Source organism: Callorhinus ursinus, unplaced genomic scaffold (genome assembly GCF_003265705.2).
Source record: "Callorhinus ursinus isolate GAN/ISIS: 27379988/994484 unplaced genomic scaffold, GSC_fseal_2.0 scaffold25, whole genome shotgun sequence".
Lineage (NCBI taxonomy): Eukaryota > Metazoa > Chordata > Mammalia > Carnivora > Otariidae > Callorhinus > Callorhinus ursinus.
Genome location: NW_027397087.1, coordinates 35,931,757 through 35,946,085, shown reverse-complemented (window position 1 = coordinate 35,946,085; position 14,329 = coordinate 35,931,757). Strand labels below are relative to the sequence as shown.

General features: G+C 42.3%; 1 protein-coding gene across 1 annotated transcript in view; it reads right to left on the bottom strand.

Moving 5' to 3' along the window:
- Positions 1 to 14,329, bottom strand: part of THSD4 (thrombospondin type 1 domain containing 4) — a 572,226-nt gene that overhangs the window by 85,086 nt on the left and 472,811 nt on the right. Inside the window, exon 8 of the mRNA XM_025884296.2 lies at positions 10,944 to 11,148. Within this exon, the coding sequence (XP_025740081.2) occupies positions 10,944 to 11,148 (205 nt within the window). The remainder of the gene's footprint in view (positions 1 to 10,943; positions 11,149 to 14,329) is intronic.

Here is a 14,329-nt window from a genome sequence, read left to right as displayed (position 1 = left end):
TTTCACAAGAGCTCTGCTAAGGCAGATGGTGAAGGTCCAGTGACCAAGATAGGACCATGGCAACCTAGCCCAAGGGCTCCTGGTGTGAGGGCAGGCCACATGACACTCATCAAGTTGGAGGTGGTAGTGGGGGGAGGGATGAAACAATGTGGAGGGGACAAAAAGGCACAAGGAATTAGAATACATCCTACTTCTATTGCTGCGGGGAGGGAGAAGGCAGAGTTTCTCCCCTACCTCCCATCACCCGACCACATCTTTCTTGTCAATGGCCATGGGTATATACATGTAGAATATAGGTCAGGGACAGTGCCTGGATTTGAGTCCTTGACTCAACCACTCATAAATTGCTCACCTCGGCAGGTCCCTCAACCATGCTGGGCTTAGCATCCTCAGCTATAAATACAGGTGCTGATACAACACATCACCCCCTTCCCCCAGTTGTGTGAGTGCTGTGTTACATGAAGGAGGTGGACCCAGGATTCCATCAGCCTAGTACCATGAATGGGGTCTCGTGATCAAGGTGGGTTAAAGGTGTCTGAGCATAGGCCCCCAAAATGGCCTGCATGGCACATGTGTAGCCTCAGGAAAGCCTTGATTTCCGTATCCCACTACTCCAGCACTGTTGCTGGCACACAAAGGTACTTGAGAGAAGGAATGTCTAAGGCTGGACTGTTTGTCTTCAAGGAGTACACAGCCTAACTGGGGAGAACACAGGCATATGAATGGATAAATTACAGCAAAATATGGTTAAGTGCCAAACTGAAGATATGATTAAAGTCTTATGGGCCTCCAAAGGAAAAATCCAACTCTTTGCTGTTCCTTTTCTCGGTCTTTTATTCTTCTGCCACGTATTGAGAAAGCAAGCAAGCACTCTGAATGCCAGAAACGCAGGCTATAGGAAGGTGCTCTAAGCTGGAACTTCTGTTGCTGGGGTTGTGACTCAGGGGCCCATGGCCAACAGATTGAGTGAAATATTGAAGGGAAGTGGAAGGAGGGGTCTTGGATTGCAAACTTGGAATTCATAGTGAGTTGATAAATGCAAAATTAATGGCAGATAGAATAGTCATTCCAGTAGCACCTTAGACATTTATTATTATTTTTTAGACACCATTCTTAAATAAGTGACCCATGAAGCTTTAGCACCAAAGGGATCAAGGTGAGCACACAGGCCAGGGTTTCTCATCTCAGCAACACGGACATTTGGGGCTGGACAGTTTTTTGTTTAAGGGCTGTCCTGTGCATTGTAGGGTGTTTAGCAGTATCCCTGGCCTCTTCTTAGGTTGGGGGGCAAAATAGCTCCTAGTCAAGACCCACTATAATACGGAAATGGTCTTTTGGCCTGAAAGGACATTGGAGTCACCTAGGGAGCTTAAAAAATCCAATACCCAAGCTGTGCCCCAGGCCAATTAAACTGGGAGGTGGGAGCCAGCCATTGGTATATTTCAGATAGGCCTCAAATATCACCCCCACCCCCGCCGTGATCCTAATGCACAGCCAGGGTGAGGACCACTGATCTAGAACGATAAGGGAACTCACAGTTATTAAGTACCTCTAAGATGGAAGGTATTTTACATACGTCTCATTTAAAGCCAACAACTGCATGAAACCACAATTGTTTTCCTAATTCACCTAGGAGGAAAGGGAATCTCAGAAAAGTTAAGGAACTTGTCCAAGAGCATCCCAGCCAGGAACAGTAGTTCTACAAAGGGCAGGTTCAGCGGCCAGTCCTTGCTTGCTTTCTCAATACGTGGCAGAAGAATAAAAGACCGAGAAAAGGAACAGCAAAGAGTTGGATTTTTCCTTTGGAGTCCCATAAGACTTTGATCATATCTCCAGTTTGGCACTTAACCATATTTTGCTGTAATTTATCCGTTCATATGCCTGTGTTCTCCCCAGTTAGGCTGTGTACTCCTTGAAGACAAACAGTCCAGCCTTAGACATTCCTTCTCTCAAGTACCTTTGTGTGCCAGCAACAGTGCTGGAGTAGTGGGATACGGAAATCAAGGCTTTCCTGAGGCTACACATGTGCCATGCAGGCCATTTTGGGGGCCTATGCTCAGACACCGGTGCTGGACTGTAAATGGAAGACAAAACCAAGGACTGGAGGGTGGACAGGAGCGGAGCAGAAAAAGGCACTCAAAGCCCAAGGTGAAGTCTGAGGTGGAAGGGGGGAGCCCATGATTACAGATGGGTACCTCACCAAAGCCATTTTCTGATTAGAATGAGGTCAGCACAGGCGAGAGGCTGAACACACAGATCCACTTTTGTTTCTCTCTTTGTTCTATGGGGAGAAAGGAACTACTCCCAGAAAGATAGTGGGGTGCAGAAGCCATAAGGACATAGAGCAATTAAGTTAGATCAGGTAGGCTTTGGAAGTCTAAGAAGAAAGGTAGCAAATTTTACACTGGAGCTGGGATAATCCTGGAAGCTTCTAGCAGTGGGGTGGAGGAGAAGGCTGTTTCCTGTTTAGCCATTATAAGGAAACCTAGAGTCTTGGTATAAGGTAGGGAAAATATGGACGGGCATGCTAGATGCTTCATGTTTATTATCTTACTGAATCGTTGCATATCTCTAAGAGATCGTGGGCAAGTATCTACTCCTTGCCCATACACACTCAGAGGAGACCTGTCAGACACTGACACCATAGTGGGTCTGTTCCATTTGAAGGAAAGGCCTGTTACAGAAACAGACGCAGGTGTCACTTAGTCCATTCAAGCTGCTGTAAGAAACCCCACAGACAGGGTGGCTTGTAAACAACAGATGTTGATTTCTCACAGCTCTGGGGGCTGGGAAGTATAAGATAAAGAAATCTGCTTCCTAGATGGTTGTCACTAGCGGTCAGGGATCTCTGCGGGGCCTCTTTTAGAAGGACACTAATCCCATTCATGAGGGCTTTGCTCTCATGACCTAATTACCTCCCAAAGGCCTCATCTCCTAAAACTACCATCTTGGGGATTAGGATTTCAATAAATGAATTTGGGGGAGACATAACTGGGGGAGACATAAACATTCAAGTCACTGCAGTAACTGGAGGAAACCCACTTAATGTATCTATAATAAGCAAATATCCATCAACTTTATGAATATAAATTGAGAAGTAAGGAAAATCAGACACTGGGAGAAAAAAGAAACAGGAGCAAGTTCTAATACAAATTGTTAAAGGCTGGTTACAGAAAGAAAATTCCTTACTTTACAATAGCCTAACTATGGAAGGAGCCAAGATGCCCTTCAACATATGAATGGATAAAAAAGATGTGGTTCATATATACAATGGAATATTACTCAGCCATCAGAAAGGATGAATACCTGCCATTTACATTGACATGGGTGGAACTGGAGGGGATTATGCTAAGTGAAATAAGTTAATCAGAGAAAGACAATTATCATATAGTTTCACTCATATGTGGAGTAATAGAAATAGCAGGGAGGATCATAGGGGAAGGGAGGGAAAACTGAATGGGAAGAAATCAGAGAGGGAGACAAACCATGAGAGACTCTTTTTTTTTTTTTTTCATGAGACTCTTGACTCCGGAAACAAACTGAGGGTTGTGGAAAGGGAGGTGGGTGGTGGGATGGGATAAATGGGTGTTGGCCATTAAGGAGGGCACGTGATGTGATGAGCACTGGGTATTATACGCAACTAATGAATCATTGAACACTACATCGAAAACTAATGATGTACTATATGCTGCTTAATTGAATTTAAATTAAAAAATGAAAATTCCTTACTTTGATAAAAGTTATATATCAGAAAACTCAGCAAACATCTATTAGAAGCATTCCCAATATCAGGAACAAGATAAAAAATCCCACTAACATTATTATTCCAAACTTATGGATTATTCCAAAATTTTTTAGAGGTCTGAGCCTTTCAGCCACAAGACAGGAGAGAAATAAGAGGTGGATTATGTCATAGGAAGACAAAATTATTATCTATAGATACCAAGATTTTCCATCTAGGAGAATCCGTGTCAAATAACTGAAAAAATTTAGAATTGTTAAAGGAGTCTAGCAAGATGTCCAGGTAGAAAATAAATATATAAAATAAACTGATTTAACACATACTGGCATGACTAATTGGAAATACAGTGGAAAGAAAGATCTTCTACCATATTAGCAAAACCCATAAAATACTTACGGATAAACCTAATAAAACATATGCAAGGTGTAGATAAAGAAATTTTACTAAAGAACACAAAATGGGAAGATAAGCTACATTCCTGAATCAAAAGAATCATGTTATTAAGACATTTCTTTTCCTCTTCAAATTAATCCATAAATGCATTGCAATCTCAATTAAAATTTCAATGGAAGTTTTACGGAGTTTGACAAACTGATTTTAAAGTGTATGTAAAACAAATGTACAAGAAGACTCAAGGAAATTTAGGAAAAGAACAAAGTGTTTGGGTAGGGAACTGGGGAGGGGGCAGAAAGTTGACCTTTAAAAGAATACAACAAAGAACTATAGTGATGAAAACAATATGCTATCAAAGCAGGAAGAGCCAAATAGATCAATGAACTTGAATCCACATATATATCAAAAATCCACATATATTTGATCCAAATATCTATATATATTTGAATTTAACATATGGTAGAGGTGGCATCTCAAGTTAGTGGGGGATATTTAATAAATAGTGTTGTGACAATCGTTTATCTATTTGGAAAAAGGAGGTTAGATCCCTACCTCACACCACACACAAAAATTAATTTCAAATAAATCAGTATTTAAATATACAAAATGAGTATAAAACTAATAGAAGAAAATATTAGAGAATAATTTTATAATAATGTTGGAGGTGGGCAGGTCTTCCTAGGTAAAACAAAACCCACTAGCTATAAAAAAAAAAATGATCAACAGATTTGACAAAAAAGATAAAAATTTTTCTCCATGGAAAAATAGATATCATAAGCATAGTTGAAACACAAGATAAAGACTAATACATATATATATGAGCAGAAGACGGTTATTATTCATAACTTATATATGAGTTCTTAAAATCAGTAAGAAAACCACAAACAGAATTTAAAAATAGCAAATTCACAGGTGTACAAATCACAATAAAAATGAGTGGTCAGGAAAATGCAAATAAAAAAGATATAGTAAAAGTTAAGTACATCCATAATATTTTATGTTGGTATGGGTGTGGAGAAAGGCACTTTTGGTGGGGGTACCAATTGCTTACAACTGCTCTGGAGAGGAATCTTGCTTCATCTCTCAGAATTTTAAGTGTTCATTCCATTTGACCTACAAATTTTATTTCTAGGAATCTATCCTACAGAAATATTTATGTAAGTATGAAAGGATATACCTATTAGGATATTCATGACAGTATTACTTGTCAGAGGACTTTTATTTAGATTTTCTGCTCCAAGAATTTGCTCTGTTTCTTCTAGAAACAACTTTCCCAGTTATTTATCTTGGGCTTTCTCTTTCATGCTATAGGCTTTAGAAAAATGTCTACTGATCCTTGGTTGTCCACTTACATTAGATGCATTGATGTTTAAGACAAAAGCAATGGGAAGGCTGCCTGAGAAGTCTGTAACAAGCTCGGTAGAGCTTGTTAACAGGGCAACTTTTAGAGGGTGAGAGAATGGAGCTTCAGTCACTGAGCCACTCCTTCCTCCAACTCCACAATGAACACTGAGATCTTGGGCACCAATCCTCACAACCATGCCCTAGTTCCCATCAGCTTTTAGATAAGGAGGTTGATGCCAGTATTCTGAATGTGTGTGCAGGGGAGCCTGTTCATATATTCCCCCATTTTTCAGTTCCATTTTTCCTCCCACCGTCCATTTTATCTGCTGCCCCCAGACTTAGAGGCTCCTGGGCTCTGCATGCAGGCTGGCCTCCCCTCATCACAGTCCCCTCTGCTACCTAGGCCGTGATTTCCTCTGCTCTATTAGTGAACATTCTTCCACCTGCTTTCAGAAATTTGTTCCAGAAATTTGTTAAAATCATTTCACAGATGCCCCCCTCTTGTTTTCCTGGTGGTCGTAGGTTCTATCCTGTCTTATTCCTTTAGGTTCATTTTGATGGAATCTTGGGAGGAAGGAGGAAAAAAAAAAAAAAACCTCATGTACTCAGTCTGCCTCTTGAACCACAAATCAAATGTATTATTTGCAATATAAGAAAATGGGACAATTTAAACATCCTTCAGTAGAGAACTGCTTAAGTAGATTATATTACCTCTGATGTATGGAATACTCTGTACTCAGAAAATAATGAATTAGCTTTATGCAGTAATATGAAAAGGTATGATATAATATTAAAGTAAAGGAGCAAATTACAAAAAGTATGTATAGTAACACCACTTTTAGAAGATATTATTTGTACTTCCACAAAGGATTGGAAGATGCACAGAGAATGGCTAAGAGTGGTCATTTATCTGCCTTAACACTCGACGGCAGTGGACCAGGTGTGGGGCTGGGACACAGAAGGAATCTCATCTTTTTGCTCTATATCATCTGTATTGTTCAAAATTTTTATAGTGCATATGGAAAATCTTTGGGATTAACTGTCATACAAATATAAGACATCCTATTATTTAAATACTCCTATCCTTCCTATATACATAGCTGTTCAACTGAGAAATTAAAGGTTTGCAAATTACACATGATCCATGATACCTGATTTTTTTAAACGCTGGTGGTTATTATGATTGTTTAAAACTTAAGAAAACGTGCTTAACAGTAAAGCTATTGCCAGTTTATGTTTAAAAGCTTATAGACCTTTAAAAAATGTCTTCCAACTCTAAGGCTCTGTGACAATGTTACATGTTGGCAGGTAGAACATGTCCTGTAGAATCAATTTGGCTTGGTATGCTTTTATGTCTGATTTCTGAACTGTTACATAATGACATTGGTAAACTGAGCTAGCTGAACTACGCCAACTTTGATATTTCGGCTAGAAAAATTTTACAACATCTTATTATTAAGGAAGTGGTAAGGAATATAAAATGCCAATCATTTTAATAAAATTAGATTTAGCTTTTTATTTCCAAAGAGCAGGGTTCAGAATAACTCACATGCAAAAGGAGAATACATAGGCTTTAGCAGATGCATGGGTTCCAAAGTCTTTTCTGTTAAAAAAAAATGTGTATCTAGGAATCTATAACCCACCAACTTGTCAATATTTTGGAGTGTGTGAACAAATTCAAAGAAACACTGAAAAGTGGAGCTCAAGTCTGCAGAATTTCATTGGCTTCCAACCTAAAATAAGGCAAAGATTCTATCTCCTAAAATCCGTGCACCATTAAAGGTCACAGTTTCTCTAGCTTTGCTCAGAGAATAGTGAGCATCGTGAAGTGCTGCATTTGGCCTGTTGCCCCAGCTCCACGTGGGTCTGTCCCCCCTGTGAGTTATAGCAGGGCTAGGGCCAGAACTCAGGCCTTCGGAATCTGAATCTAGAACATCCAGTTCTCGACGGTCAAACCAAATTAAGCCATAAACTCAGAGTCAGGTTGAATGCACCATCACTATTTACATATTAGGCAAGATTTGGGGGATGTATGCCTTCTTCTTCTACATACATGGTTTCTGATTTTTTTTTTAAAGATTTTATTTATTTATCTGACAGAGAGAGATAGTGAGAGCAGGAACACAAGCAGCAGGAGTGGGAGAGGGAGAAACAGGCTTCTCGCGGAGGAGGGAGCCGGATGTGGGACTCTATCCCAGGACCCTGGGATCATGACCTGAGCCGAAGGCAGACGCTTAACGACTGAGCCACCCAGGCGTCCGGTTTCTGATTTTTAAATGTCAATTTTCACATCTTCACTCTATAATTGCATCTTTAGTAAAGCTAGATCTTTCTTGAAGGAGGCAAAGTAAAGAACGTTCAATTTGAAAAATCAGAAGGCCAGGCACATCAAAATGCTTGGAGACTGAAGTACTTACTATACATAGAGCATGACTCCTATCATTAACTAGGTGACTGGCATATTGAGAACATCACTTATATATTGAGGGTTTTAAAAAACCTTTTAAAATGAGGTGGTAAGACCATCTTCTCTGGCACTAATAATACAAGTCCCTCCGTTTTCACAGAAATCTACTTTCTATTTCTAACAAGTTTGGAGAATTAGTCATTAAAAGATACCGAGTGTTTCACAAGAAAAAGCTTGATTTGCATTACAAATAACTAAAGCTAATTCTGGGAAACAATAGGGCACCTGAAAAAATCTTTAAAATTTGTGCATTTTTTGAAAGCAATGATAAAAATCTGAACCGTTTATTTCCTGTCTGTTGCCTATTCTACGGAACAGCTGTATGTGAACAGCCAAATCAATTTTGTGCGAGTCACATTTTTATACAAAATAGTTTTCCTAGCCAGGAATACAAGGTAAGAACACTGAAACCTTCATCATTACCTGGAAAACTGTAGAGAAACCCGCCACGTATCTCTTTGAAAAACATTTAAGTGTCTGAAAATGTGTAACGTAAGAAATAGTCCTTGAACAGTTCAAAAACAGCTAGAGAGACCCATGCTCTAACCTCAAGCAATCCCATGCAATTTAACTTTTAAAATACACAGAGCTCACAGAATAGGAGATTTAGCAGCATGGGTGAGATAGGTAGAAAGAACACCTGTGATGAGAAGAAGACTATCTGGGGCACCTGGGGGGGGGGGCCAGTCGGTGGGGCATCCGACTCTTGGTTTCAGCTCAGATCCGGATCTCAGGGTCGTGGGATCGAGCCCGGCGTCTGGCTCTGTGCTCGGCGGGGAGTCTGCTAGAGATTCTCTCTCTCCCTCTCCCCTTCCCCCAACTCTCAAATAAATAAAGAACTCTTCAAAAAAAAAAAAAGACCCATTTAAAAGGCTGAATTTTATGATACGTGAATTATATCAAAAGGAAAAAAAAAAGAGTGTTCCAGTGCTTTAAGTGATTTAAGGGCTGCAGACAGAAGCTCTGGATCATCTCCTCTGGAACCTTTCACCACAGTCTCCTCTTCTGTTTCCCTTCTCCCTCCTGTGCCCACAGAACATCCATGTGATATTGTCGATGGACTCTGGCTTCCTCAGGTACCCCACTGGTCTCTGGGCATCCACAGGGTGAATGTGGCTTTCTGAATCACTCTCCCATTGAGTCTTTTTTAGGGGGACAGGGAATTTTGACTCCATGAAGCTTTGGTGTACTGACAAGTTCTCTGAGACAAAAGAAAGGGAATGGCCATTCGTTAATTGCTAATAAGGGACAGGGTTCTGAATATCTGTTATCCTATTGATTGTCACGAATACTTATAAGGTCAAGATTCTTACTCCCCTACTCTAGATGAAAATACTGAGGCTCTGAGAGCAGGTTCCATTTACACATCTGGTGGGTATTCACCCAGGATTTTATCTTCAGAGGGCACAGCTTAAAACCAGCCTTCTGAACTGAGCAAGGGAAAATTTACTAAAAACAACACCAAGTTCATAAAAAGTGGCATTATTTGCTGATACATTTGAATGGAATTGCACTTCGAACAATCCCCTGTAGAACACTTGTCATTCTAGAAGACAGGATATTTATGGAGATGTGATTTTCTAATATTCAAAAAAAAAAAAAAAGAAGGAAACAGACGAAGACGATTTCCTCGCAACTAAAGATAACAACACAAACCACTAGTTGGGAAAACTAGGCTATTGCCACTTTGGTGGCGCCTGGGCTTGCCAGAGCAAATGAGACAGCTTTCCCCTTTAAATGGACTTGTCTCAGAGTCTCGTCTGCCGTCCCCTCCTCCTCCTGCCAATCAAGCCAGGCGAAGCGAATTTTGGTTGCGCTTTGCCGGGTGCGGAAAGAAGAGCTGCAGCACCTGCAATTATCAGGCCTGGAGTTATCTTCTTCGGTGTTCCTGGACTCGAAATTTGCAAAATTAATCCTCTCTCAATGGTTGCAGCCATTGACTGCTGCATGGCCAGTGGTGTATGAGAAGAACTCGGGTTCTGAGAATTGCTCATGGGTATTACATCTTGATAGACTACCACGCTTGGAGATCGACTCCCTGGGTTCGAATCCCAGCTCCACCTTTTCCTTGCTGTGTGACCTTAGCAAGTTACATAATCTCTCTGTGCCTGTTTCCTTATCTATATAAAATATGGATGAAACAGCTCCTATCCCCTAGGGTTGTTGAGAGGGTTCAGTAATTTAGCACATGAAAAGCACTAAGAATAGCGCCTGGCACATAGCATCTGTGCTGTTTAAGTTCCCGTTCAAGAAATCATTACAAAATAAAAATGAATATGGCTGTTCACTAAATGACTTGAAGAAATTGCTTTCCTTATATTATTTTGTTAACTAATCTGTGCATGCTCACGTGAATTAGGATTGGTCAAAATGAATTCGTATGACCTGATTTGCTTTGCATAAAATACAATCAGCCAGCAACCCAGAAGGAAGTATCAACGAAGATCTAAACTTCCGCGGGAAAATGGGTAAAAATGGCCTCTCGATGTTGATGATATTACCCAAAATGACTGCAGCTCTTCAGAAGATATACACATACTATACACATATACCATTGCCCTGGGCAGATGAAGCAGAAAGAAGAGAAACACGGCTTTTACTTCAGACCTGTAGGGAATGAAGCTCCAGACAGGATCATCGATGGCCCCTGTTTGAACTCCAACAGAACGAAGACTGGACCGTACCTCGGCTTTTCAAAGAGCCTCCCCCATCTCAGAGAAACCATTTAGCCCAGTATCTAGTGCATAACCATGTTTCTCTTGGAAGGAACAAAGGCTGGCTTAAATATGTAGGTGTTAAATATTTATTTGCAAGGACTTTAAAAATTTCCTCCACCCACACTTCTCATGTCAAGGAGGCCAGGCGGTGCTTTGGCATTCCCCAGTGGCACCTTCTCCAGGTCCAAGGACGTCTGGACCCTGCTGTGTCACGCTCCTGGGAAGGAATGAATCATCCAATAGGGACAGACGGTTTCCTCTGGAAACAGACCAAGCTTACCCAAATAGTTGTTGCTCTTGTGCATCTCGGTGATGTTGATTTTGGTGGCTCCTTGGGGAATCTCGACCACTCGGTGGTAGCCCAGGCTGGTGAGGGCGTGCTTGAATACGCCTGACACAACCTGACAGCCCGTGTTGTCGCCTCCGCACACCCCGCACTTGTCCACCACTTTGTCCGAGCCCAGGTAGTCATCACAGCCAATGCTCTGCCGAGAGGTGGAAAACAAAAGACTTGGAGCACATCACAGGAGCATGGGGGGGGGAGGTGGGGAGAGGGGGCAATGGAAGATCTGTTGGTGGGTCTTGCACTGACCTCCCTCATGCCCCCATTCAGCTCCTGCAGGTGTCCAAGTGCATTCTTTCCTCACTCGACAGAGAGTCACAAAGCACCCACTCTGGGCAAGCAACTTCTTCCCAAGGTATGTGTGAAATGTACACTCTAGGGGCAGGGGGCAGGCCACAGACAGCAAACAGGACAAGTAAATCAAACGGTATGCTTGGTGATGGCGAAAGATAAGGAGAAAAGTAATGTAGAGAGAAAGAACAGGGAGGGGCTGGGGACAGGCCACTTGTTTACACTGGTTGGACAGGGAATTTGTCCTGCAAATCCATCCCCCTGTTGGGTTCAGAGGAGAGATCATCTGGGATTTTTTTTTTTTAAGATTTTATTTATTTATTTGAGAGAAAGAGAGAGAGCATGAGCAGGGGGAGTGGCATGGGGAGCGGAAGCAGGAGAAGCAGACTCCCCACGGATCGGGGAGCCTGACGTGGTGCTCATTCCTGGGACTCTGGGATCATGACCTGAGCTGAAGGCAGACACTTAACTGACTGGGCCACCTAGGTGCCCCCTCCCCCCAATCTGGGATTTTTATATAAAGTTCTGTGGGACCATGATGAGTACTGCATCTAAAATTAGGGTTTGTCCCCAAGTCCTGCATTCTAAATGACAGACTGTATAAACATTTAACAAAGTACTCTCAGAAGAGGTATTTGCAGGCCCAATGTCTTAGGAAATTAAATCAAATTGGTTGAGATCTGGGTCTCCACTGGTCACTGGGGCTCTGAAGAGCCTGGAGCAGCAGGATTTTGCTTGGCTCTCTCAAAGCATATTTCCCAGGGGAAAAGGGGGAAGGGAGGCAATGGCCAGAAACATCAGCAAACCCGATGATCCGCATCTAAATAAATAACGGGGTGGTCCTTGTTCAGACAGGCTTATCGGCATTTAAAGGAACTCCACTGACCTTCCTGAATTTCCTCCAAAAAAGATTCTTCCCCTTACTCATTCTAAGACCTTTTAGCTTTATCATTCCCCTCCCTGTTCATGTTTTCTGTTGGGACAATTTTATTTTGCATGAAAAAAAAAATCAAACCTTGGAACAAAGTGCAAGATCATTATCTTTATGCCATCCTTTCCCACTGCTGAGGCTGATTCCATAGAGCTCACGATCATGCTTCCTGAATCTAAAATTTGGACATGTGGTCTGAGCAAAGAATTCTGTCACATTTCTATGGGCCGATGGAAGGGAGCAGATGATAGCTTGGACAATGAAGTACCCGGATGACAGGATTAGTTCACTGGGTTCTGGGGATTGGGAATGATACTTGAAATCAGAATGGGATTCTAAAACTTGAGACACATGTTTGCTGAAATCACAGGTTTGTGTTAGTTCTCGAATTCTAAGAGCCATCATTAGACCACATCTCAGAGGGCAAAGTGGTCAACGAACCATTCAAAATCCACTTCTGATTTTGTGAAATACGCTTCATTTGGGTATTTCATTTGGGTCTCTTCATTTGGGCCCTACAGGTCAAATCCTATATGCAGAGTCAAATCAGAAGGTGTTCAGGCTTTCCGCTCCAACCTCACGCTTGACTGACATCTTTCTGTAGGCACTGTACCTCTGCATTATTGCTTCCATATTCCTGAGGGCACATTAACCCATCAATAATAACTGGTCTCTCTTCAGAAATAGCTTCTCTGTAAAACATTATTTCTGACAATAACAGAACATCATCTCAATATGTTCATCCACATCCAATTAACCTTTCAAAATGCCATGTTTGCTATGTATTTCTCCTCCCTCAAATATTTCTTGCTCCTGCCCCATGCACATTTTAGTAGAAAAATAAGGAAAATGTTTTCCATGCATGATTTCCATCCCTGACCCCTTGGGTTTCTCCTTGGCTTTGAAAGAAAGCAAGACACAAACAAAATGCCACATTGCCAAAGCAAGATTCTCATCGGGGCGCCCGGGTGGCTCAGTTGTTAAGCGTCTGCCTTCGGCTCAGGTCATGATCCCAGGGTCCTGGGATCGAGCCCCGCATCGGGCTTCCTGCTCAGTGGGAAGCCTGCTTCCCCCTCTCCCACTCCCCCTGCTTGTGTTCCCTCTCTCGCTGTGTCTCTCTGTCAAATAAATAAATAAAAATCTAAAAAAAAAAAAATACCTAGCTCCTCCTAATTAAAAAAAAAAAAAAGCAAGATTCTCATCAAATTAAGGACACGCCTCTGATTGTCACCAATGGGGAAGATGGAGAGAAGAGTGAGTCAGCACACGGTCCCTGCCCTGTCCAGCAAAATCTCACCCTCCACCTTTTCCCTTCCTGCTACCCCCTGGACTCAGTTTGTCCCAGACCGAGCTCATCTTCATGGGGCACTCCAGTAAAGGGAACGCTGTGCACAAGGCATGAAGTAGGAAAGAACACTTGGGAAGTAGGAACCCATGTTCGAGGAATGACACAGCTCAAGTGTAGGGTTGCTGGGAGGGATGAAATCAGGCTGGAGGATTCAGCTGAAGTGTTGAAGAATCTTGGTCGCCAGGATGAAGAATGAGAATTTTATCTGATGGCGTCAGCAATAACCATTGGACATCTCAAAAAAGGGAGGGCCGTGCTCGGATTTGTTTCCCGGATGATAGTTCTGGCTGCTGTGGAGAGGGTCCCAGAGTGGGGAGAACAGACAGGCTAGTGAGTCTCTCTCTTCTAAACAGGGTGTCAGGGATAGTTCAAGGACAAATGAGAGCTGTCGAAGACAAGGACAGACATCCCACGAATCCTCAGCCCTCAGCCCAATTAGAATGGGATGATCACAAGGTTGGCCTCAGACGACCAAGCCAGACTAAATGTCGTTTTATCTTGTGAAACAGATATTACATTAAAATGCTCTGCACAGTTCAACGAATGCCACCCCCACATGCCAGACTTCCGGAGTAGCATGGTCGCTCTGGAGGAATCTAGATGTGGGGAGGGAGGGCTGTAGCAGTTTTTCCTGACTGATGTCCAAATGGCCTGGAGGTTGGCTTCAGTGAAGTGCGTGGCCTCACAAGTGCTGCCAAGAACTAAAGGTGACATCCTGTTTCCTCGGGGCTGGATGGTCACTTCCTTCTGGGG